At 41.7% G+C, this 9,921-nt stretch overlaps 1 protein-coding gene across 1 annotated transcript in view; it reads left to right on the top strand.

Moving 5' to 3' along the window:
- LOC124862351 (lipopolysaccharide-induced tumor necrosis factor-alpha factor homolog) overlaps positions 1-9,270 on the top strand; it is a 21,051-nt gene extending 11,781 nt beyond the window's left edge. The window contains exons 5-6 of the mRNA XM_047356214.1: positions 8,746-8,890; positions 9,022-9,270. Coding sequence (XP_047212170.1) covers positions 8,746-8,890; positions 9,022-9,127 — 251 coding nt within the window. The 3' untranslated portion in view covers positions 9,128-9,270. The remainder of the gene's footprint in view (positions 1-8,745; positions 8,891-9,021) is intronic.
- The last annotated feature ends 651 nt before the right edge of the window (positions 9,271-9,921 follow it).

Genomic DNA, 9,921 nt, shown 5'->3' with positions numbered 1-9,921 from the left:
TTATGGCTATGTCAGTTAAAAGCTGCTCTTATTGTTTTTTTTTTTTAATTCATCTTTTTGTTTTAATCTGTTTTAACTGTGTGCACTCAGGGACTGAAAAGTCCCCTTTGAAATTATAATCTGGCAAGGTTTTTTATTGTCTCTTGAATCTTTTGAATGCATAATCTCCAGTTTAAGATCCCCATGTAGTTTTAGGTTTTCAGTGATAATTAAGTTACCTGAAAATCCGTATTTTTATGCCATCGTGTACATATTTCTGTTAAATCAGAGCTTTTTCTCTGTCACTTCCCCATTGTTCTTTGTTATTTTTCTCTTTTTAGTTTTCATTATTTCTCATTTTAGATCCCCTTGTAATTTTAAGACATCCTTTGTATCTAATTTGCCCAAAAACCCATGTTTTTTATTTTTTATTCCATCTATGACAGATCATACCTGCTCCTTTTACATAGTTCTCCATAAACTTTACCTCCCCTTCTAAGTCAATTAGTTTACTTTGTTTCTTCCCCATTATGTTTTATGTTAGTTTAATTGTAGTATAAATGTCCCAGATAAAAGGTCACTGGCATGAGACTTTAAGGAGAGGACATTAACACGCCCTTCTACTGCGACTAATTTGCAGCGGTGTTAATTTTCTGGAATGAAATCCGACCTGAATCTCCAAAGTCACCAGTACATAGTTTTAATCTGGGCAAAAGAAAACACAGGACTAGCAGAATCCTGCTATGATTCTATTAAAATGCTTAGTCCTCCATACACACACAACACAGTCACACAGTTAGTTTCAGGTACCTTGTAATTTTTCTAAGTTAACTTGGTGTTATTTTATGAGCTCAATTTACTCCGTTCTTTTTACTTTTATAGCGCTTATTCTATTCCCTCGCAGGGGAATAACCCTTAGTCGTTTTATTTGGCCCCCTTCTTGGCAGGGCCCTACCTTAATTTGTCACTATTCCTTTCACGGTGGAATAAAACCATACCAATGCAGCGTCCTTACCGGCGACGCACTACCAACGACTTTTAAGTACTTTTCTTCTTTTATTTATATAGCGCTTACTCTATTCCCTCGCAGGGGAATAATCCTCAGTCGTTTTCTTTAATCCCCTTCACGGCGGGATTGTACCAAATTTGTCACTATTCCTTTCACGGTGGAATAAAACCATCCGAATGCAGCGTCCTTACCGGCGACGCACTACCAACGACTGTTAAGTACTTTTCCTATGAACTGTATTTTAAAACTGTCTCACCCCGGAGTTGACTTCTTGGTGACTCTCTGGACCCTGTGAGAGTCACCCCGCGCCGAGGAAGACAATAACCCACTGGCCAGGTGTGAATTCACAAACACCGGGACTTTCAGCCACTCCGGCTAATGGAGGCTGTGCAGCGGTGCTTCGCTCAACGTCAGGCTTCCCCCACGGATCCCAGAGTCACTGTTAAAGCAAAGAGAAATAAGGTTATTGAATTAATCCGGCTTCGGAGGACCAAAAAATGTTAGGTATTATTTAGTCAACTCAGAGGTAAGAACGATACAGTCAGAGTTACTTGCAGCAAGGGTAGCCCACTTTGCAGTGAAACTACAAAGTTTTTGACACCCTATCTCTTTATTTATATGCACAGTTCAACAGACAGTTCAGACAGGGTGTGTGTGTGAGACGGAAAGGAGGCTGGTTCTCACAAAGATAACAATGATCTCACACACACAGGGAGGAAGGCATAGTGTAGGTGCCTTGCAACACAAAGTTTTTACATGAGTGATAACAAGTTTTTGCACCCATCCAACAATAACCCTCGTACATTTTTTCGTTGAATGTATTTTAGAAGGATTTTACATAACAGACCAACACAAAGAAGCACAATATTGTGAAGAAGAAGGATATAAAACAATTTTGTCGTGGAAAGTAAACCTTTAAACAATCTGGTGAGACCTCCAGTTGGGTATAGCAAGATGAAATATTTATTGCTGTTGCAGCAGGAGAGTATCAGACAAAAGTATTAGGCTTTACAATTACACTTTGAAGGTAAGTCTTTCATACCCACTGTCAAATCCCCTTCCTGCAACCCATACATACACAAAGTTACAAACCAAAGGAATATGCTAACTTTCTTAACTCCAATATCCTGTCCTTGCCAGCTTCCGTTTGCTTGGTTCCTGCTTAATGAACTCACATTCTGTTTAATTAACCACAAGTCAACCCATAGATTCAATCACAAATGTCACATATTGCATTTTCCCATTTCCTATTTGCTGCTTTTAAGCTTAACTTCTACCGGTAACCAAATCTTCTAAGAATATATAAGGATAAACAAAGATAGGTAATTATAAAAATTATTCTACAGATATCCACATTTTTGAACATCTCATTAACTTCAACCCTTCATCTGAAAATGTAAAGAGTATTTTCAAACACGGAATGTGCATGGAAATTGTTTTTGTTGACAGTTCACTGTTTTAAATTAGCCCACAAAATATGGCAAAAATTTGCCTTTTATCGCCTCTGCCCTGTAGCTCAAATTTTATCACTTCATCCCCAGGCGTTGCCAGGCCAGCCGAGAGCATGTCCTGGGCCGTCCCCTGGGCATCTTCACAGTATTTTCTGTGTCCTCTCCAGGGTGTCTGGACAAATACTTCCCCGGGGTTCCAGACACCATTTATAGGTTCTGGGAGAGACCATGGAAAATGTGGGGGATGTATGCAATTAGTAGCTGTGAGGTTTTATGGTGTTTGGGTGTGTAGGTTTAAAAAATATAAAATATTTATAAAAAGTAAGGGGGAATATGTATATATTTGATAAAATGTATGTTTGAGTTGGAAGTTGTGAAATGTTAAATTCCAAGTAAAGAATGGTTTAGTCCTTTATCAGCTGTGCCTATTTAAGGGGCTTGATGCTGTTATGGCTGAATGGTATGCACCTGAATAAACCAACTGCTACTTCCACCTTCCTCTTACTTTATTATTATTATTTCTCACTGGCAATCCAGCTGCGAAGGCCGCCTAGTAACAAGTGGTGTCAGAAGAGGGATCCTCAAGCTACAGTGAGAAGATGATGACTAGAGCTGGGAAAAAGCTAGACCAAGAGGACAAGCCTGAAGGGGTTGGAGTTTCATCTGGTCTAGAGGCCCCGGCAACAGCCAACCCTGTGGACAGGTTGGAGGAACTGGCAGAGTTGGTGAAGTCTCTTTTGCAGTCTCAAGCAGCCAAAGACCAGAAGATGGAGAAAGATTTCTCACGCCAAGAGCAAAAGTGGAAAAGCATGCAGCATCAATTTCAGCAAATTCAGCTTCAAGTAAATGCTGTATTTGATAAACCTGACTGTTCTGAAGCACCACCTCCCCCCACAACATCTGAAGTACATGGACATGAATCAGATGGTGGTGACATCCAGGTGGCCCTTTGTACCAGGTCTAATTGAACCAAAATTTCTTCCCTTATCTGTGGATGACGACATTTCCTGGCCACATTTGAGAGGATGGCCCAGGTGTGTCGTTGGTCCAGAGAAGAGTGGGCTGTTCGTCTCGTCCCCCTGTTGACAGGGAAAGCTTGCACAGCTTTTGTTCTTATGGATATAGCAGACTCAGAGAACTATGACAAAGTGAAAGAAGTAATTCGGGCAAAGTATGAGATCACAGCTGACACTTATCGACGCCGCTTCAGATCCCTGAAGGTTGAACCAGGTGAGACGTGAACTTTATGTAAGATTGAAAGACTTGTTTTCAAGATGGGTTAAACCTGAAAGATCTACTGTACAAGAAATATCTGAGCAGACAATTCTGGAGCAGTTTTTGAGAATGGTTAATCCAGAGTTGGAGATCTGGATACGTAAGCCTGACCCGAAAACGGCGAAAGAAGCAGCTGGCCTGGCAGAGGTTTTCACAACAGCCAGGAAGGGAAGCAAGAGCACCTATTTTGGTTGGGAGACCCACAATGCCCAACCAAGTAAGTCCATTGGGGGTAAACAGGGGTGTGGTCATGTTCAGCCTAGAAATGTTTCTAGTTCACGGAAGCTTCCCTCCCAAAGACCTCACCATGTTAAAAAGTCATTTCCCAAGTTGTCTGTCCAAGATATAAGATGTTATAATTGTAATAACTTTGGCCATACACAACACCTTTGAACCTGCCCTGAAATCAGAGCCATCTCTTTTGTGTGCAGTTCCAAGACCAGCCACAGAGATGGTAGAAAAGAAAGTTTGCATTGTTTCTGTTCTAGTTAATGGGCAAAAATAAGAAGCTTTGCTTGACTCTGGATGCTTCCAGTCTCTAGTGTACGCTAGCTTAATCTCAGAAGAAAAGCTAAGTGGGGTGGGGGCTAAAATAAGTTGTGTGCATGTAGATGAACATTTTTACCCTACAGCTGAGGTTTATTTGACAGTCGGAGGTCAGACGTACCTGTTAAAGGTAGCGGTAGTCCCATCTTTGCCATATCCGGTTTTACTTGGGAATGATATCCCCACTCTATTTGACCTTATACATCAGTCAGACCAAGTGTTCACTGACAGAGACACCCAGAGCTCAGTTAAGTTTAAAGCGATACCAGCAGAATCAATGAAACCCTGTCATGTAGTCACAAGAGCACAAAGTGCAAAAACAGGACTGGAAGAGCTGCCCTTCTTTGGGGAGTCTCTGGAAGCAGAGCTGGGAAAGACTAAGAAGTCTAGAGCTCAGAAAAGAAGAGATAAGTTCAAAGGGTCGTGTGATGAGGGGACAGCACCGTTGTCTAAGCTAAATAACCTATTTGAGTTTGACATTCCCTCAGATTTAGGGGCACTTCAGAGGGATGATCCTACTCTAAAACCCTGGTTTGAAAAGGTGACAGGGGTCGAGGGAACTCATCAGCACCAGGTAAACTTTCTGGAAGAGGCAGTTTATATGATTAAAGGAGGTATCATGTACCAGAAAAAAGGAAAGTGTGAAGCTTTAGCCCTCCCACAACAGTTCAGGCACAAAGGGATGGAGCTGGGGCATTCAATTCCCTGGGGAGGTCATATGGCATTTCACAAGACACTGAGTAGGATCAGCAGCCATTTTGTTTTGCCAGGAATGTATACTCAGATTTCTAAGTTTTGTAGTTCCTATGAAAGGTGTCAGTTGACTTCAGGCAAAGGAGTAGACCGAGCTCAGCTACAACCACTGCCGATCATGGAGACACCTTTTGAAAGGCTAGGCATGGACATTGTGGGTCCATCAGAAAGGAGCTCTAGAGGTTATCGTTACATATTGGTAATATGTGATTATGCTACACGGTACCCGGAGGCCATTCCACTTAGATCCATTAAAGCCCGCCATGTTGCTAACTGTTTCCTGCAGCTTTTCTCTAGGGTAGGAATACCAAGAGAAATTCTTATAGATTGTGGGACAAACATTTTGTCCAAATAATTGAAGCAGGTGCACAAATTGTTAGGGATTAAGGGACTTAATACCACCCCTTATCACCCCCACACAGATGGGCTAGTGGGAAGATATAACCAGACTCTCAAATATATGCTGCCCAAGTTTGTCTCTGACACAGGGGCTGACTGGGACCAATGGCTCCCTTACCTGCTATTTGCTTACCGGGAGTTTCCGCAGGTTTCCACAGGCTTCTCACCCTTTGAACTATTGTATGGGTGCCAAGTGAGAGGCCCACTGGATCTGCTGAAGGACTGCTGGGAAGACCCCAAGCAAGAGGGTGAAAACATTGCAGCATATGTCATCAATATGAGGGAGAGACTGCAGGAAATGGCATCATTTGCACAGGACAACATGAAGGCAGCTCAACAACATCAAAAGACCTGATCAGAAGGCCAGAGATAGGGTCTTCCTTCCAGGGCAGAAGGTACTGTTACTACTTCCTACCAGCGATAACAAGCTGCTGACAAAATGGCATGGACCATATGAGATCACCAAACAAGTGAGTAAAGTTGTTTATGAACTGCACATGCCAGAAAGAGCTAAGAAATATCAGACATTTCATGTCAACCTGTTGAAAGAATTTCACAGTCGACAGGTGCTTGTGCACCAGGAGTTATTTGTGCGTGCAGTTAAGGATGAGGAGGTGACTGAAAAATTCTTTCCAACTAGCACATCAGAAGGTGCTTCAGTTGATATTTCTCATTTGTCCCCTAATGAGCAGAGCAACATAAATCCTCTTTTGGATCCTCCGCTTTTTGGAGAAATCCCGGGATTCACATCACTGGTTCAACACAGGATTCGGGTGAAAGAAGATACACCTAGCCGTCAAAAGAGCTATGGAATACCAGAACGGTTGGTGCCAGTGCTAGAAAAAGAAATAAAGCTGATGTTGGATTTGGGAATAATTGAGGAGTCAAGTAGTGAGTGGTGCAGCCCAGTTGTGCTGGTACCAAAGAAAGATGGCTCCCTCAGATTCTGTATTGATTTCAGATATTTAAATGCTATGTCCAACTTTGATCCGTACCTGATGCCCAGGGTTGATGACCTATTGAAGAAAGTTGGTTCAGCAAGCTACATTACAACACTTGATCTGTGTAAAGGATACTGGCAAGTGGCTTTGGCACCAGAGGCAAGAGAGCTGACCGCCTTCAAAACTCCTTTTGGTATGTACCAATTTAAAGCCATGCCATTTGGGCTTCAGGGTGCACCAGCAACATTTCAACATTTAATGGATCATGTACTGAGAGATGTGTAAGCATTTTCTGCAGCATATGTGGATGATGTTGTAGTGTATAGCCAGTACTGGGAGGAGCATGTGATTCACCTGCAGGAGGTGCTACACTGCATCAGAGTGGCTGGACTGACTATTAACCCCAAGAAGTGTAGCCCAGAGGGAAGTGGAGTATTTGGGCTTTGTCATTGGCTTTGGGAAGATAAAACCTCAAGTTGGAAAGATGGAGGCAATTCAGGCCTTCCCAGTTCCAACCACAAAGAAGAAGGTAAGACGATTCCTTGGTTTGGTGTGCTGGTACTGGACATTTGTACCTTCTTTTGCAGACCGATCAGCTGTACTGACTGACCTAACAAAGGGTTCAGGCCCCAACAAAGTGCACTGGACAGAAGAATGTTATCGAGCATTCAAAGACCTCAAGGCAGCAGTATGTACTCATCCAGTTCTACACAGCCAAGACTTCAGCAAACCATTCATCTAGCAAACAGACGGTTCAGGAGTGGGGCTTGGAGGGGTCCTTCAACAAGAGGTGGAAGGTGAAAGGAGGCCTGTGGTATTTTTGAGTCGGAAGATGCTCGACAGGGAGAAGAGGTACTCAATGGTGGAGAAAGAAGCATGTGAAGGGCCTCAGGTATTATCTTCTGGGACGTCACTTCATTCTAGAGACTGACCATTGCGCCTTTCAGTGGTTAAGACACATGAGGGATGCCAATTCCCACATCGCTGGATGGTACTTGTCTCTGCAGTCATTTGATTTTACGGTTCAGTATAAACCAGGGAAGTCCAATGTGGTTGCTGACTGCTTATCCAGGATGGAGGACTGAAGTTCTGTGCTCTTAAGGGGGAGGAAATGTAATGAAGAGGTCTTCATTACTTGGACTATCCTTATTTAAGTAATTCATAGCACTTTCAGAGCACCTTTGCACTTTATTAAAAGCACTTTATCTAGCAATTTAACAAACACTTTATTTAGCACTGCACTTTATGCATGGATTTGCACATAATCATTTGCACACAAGTTTTAACTCTTTATTGAATATTTATTAAATATTTTAATAATGAGCATGTAGTCTTTTGTTCCAGGCTCTGCACAGCTGCTCTTCATTAAGAAGTGGGGTGGGTGTCTGTGAAAGGAGAATTGTTATTTAGAGCAAATAAGGTCTACTGTTTTGAAAGTTGAGGAAATGTTTGTGTAAAAGACACCATTTATAGGTTCTGGGAGAGACCATGGAAAATGTGGGGGATGTGTGCACTTAGTAGTTGTGAGGTTTTATGGTGTTTGGGTGTGTAGGTTTAAAAAATATAAAACATTTATAAAAGGTAAGGGAGAATATGTATATATTTGATCAAATGTATGTTTGAGTTGGAAGTTGTGAAATGTTAAATTCCATGTAAAGAATGGTTTAGTCCTTTATCAGCTGTACCTATTTAAGGGGCTTGATGCTGTTAGGCTGAATGGTATGCACCTGAATAAACCAACTGCTACTTCCACCTTCCTCTTACTTTATTATTATTATTTCTCACTTGCAATCCAGCTGTGAAGGCCGCCTGGTAACAATATGTTAGAATAGAATAAGCATGTGTTGAAACACTTGCAAATAGCTGTTCACAAAAGCTCTCGATTTATTCACATAAAATCCTGTTAAGTAGATTAATGTTTGCCATTGTAACATAATATAATGTTCAGAGAATATAAATGTTTTTTGGAAGATACATTACAAGAGAGTTGTAGGGCAAACCATCCAGAAAAGCCCCACATAGTTTTATGTTCTCTGATTTATTTTCAACCATCCATGATACCACCAAGCCTCATAAATTTCACCAATTACTGAACAGTCATATTTGATTACTTCCACTACACATGTATGCATGTACATATTTATTCACAGACTGCGCACAGTTTGCATAGACAAAGGAAAGCATCCTACACCATTTGTGCATTTTCAAAAATGTATTCTTTTAAATTTTTATGCTACTTATGCTACTTACAATGTAAATATATATATATATAAGTGTTAGATTAGAAAGCAAAGGAAGAATTAACTATCACAACAAACTCATTTGAACCATTAAATCATTTTAAAAGAATATGTAAGAATTTTTTTATGATTGTGTATGTTGTGTATTTCAGTGACTCATGTGGTAGTAACACCTGCACTAACAGACGTCCCTGGACAGACTTTGTGTCCTCACTGCCGGCAAACTGTGATCACTCAGACTCAGCACACACCAGGATTGTTGGCCTGGGTTATCTGCGGAGGGATGACCCTCTTGGGGTAAAAACCGGCTCAATGTTAAACATGTTCAAGGAATAAATTACAGCCTAAATTTCTTTAAAAACAAATACAAATAACCAAAGTTAAATAAAGTCTAACAGAATCCAATTTCCCCTTTTTTCCACACGCAGATTCTGGCTTTGCTGCTGTATCCCATTTTGCCTCGATTCCTGTAATGATGTGGAGCATCGCTGTCCAAACTGCAAACGTGTTGTTTACATATACAAACGAATGTAAAACCAGTCCCAAATACAAACTTTTGTATTGTTTATCACTCATGTCTGCTCTAAGTGTCTTTCCCTCCTTACATGTCACAGAAAGGGAGATGGGGAGAGGAATGAGTTATGCTTTTATCAGCAACATCTAGGGACTGGTACCGAGTCCTCACTCCCTCTCTCTGTTTAAAATCAAGACACATGAACCCTAACCTTTCTGACCCCACACACACACACACACACACACACACACACACACACACACACACACACACACACACACACAGCCTGAATGTTTGTTGAACTGTGTGTGAACCAGCATGTATAAATAAAGAGAGAGGGGTGCCAACACTTTGTAGTCTGTACTGCAGAGCTACCCTTGCCGCAAGTAAAAACTGACTCTGTGTCATTCCTTGCCTCTGAGTTGACTAATTAATACCTAACAGACCTCATTCTTTCAACACATACTGTTGCTGAACCCAGACCTGACCAACTGCAGCAACCTCAGATCATAGCACTGCCCCCACAGACTTGTATATTAGGCACTAGGCTTGATGATTAATGGTGATGGGTGCATCACTTCACCTGCCTCTCTTCTTACCCTGATGCCTCCATCACTCTGGAACAGGGTAAATCTGGACTCATCAGACCATATGACCTTCTTCCACTGCTCCAGAGTCCAATCTTTATGCTCTCCAGCAAATTAAAGCCTATTTTTCCGGATAGCCTCACTGATTAGTGGTTTTCTTAAGGCTCCACAGCTGTTCAGTCCCAACCCCTTGAGTTCCCTTGGCATTGTGCGTGTGGAAATGCTCT

This window comes from Girardinichthys multiradiatus, chromosome X (genome assembly GCF_021462225.1).
Source record: "Girardinichthys multiradiatus isolate DD_20200921_A chromosome X, DD_fGirMul_XY1, whole genome shotgun sequence".
In the NCBI taxonomy this organism is placed as follows: domain Eukaryota; kingdom Metazoa; phylum Chordata; class Actinopteri; order Cyprinodontiformes; family Goodeidae; genus Girardinichthys; species Girardinichthys multiradiatus.
Note: the sequence above shows the minus strand (reverse complement) of the source record. Positions and strands in the feature narration are given on the sequence as shown.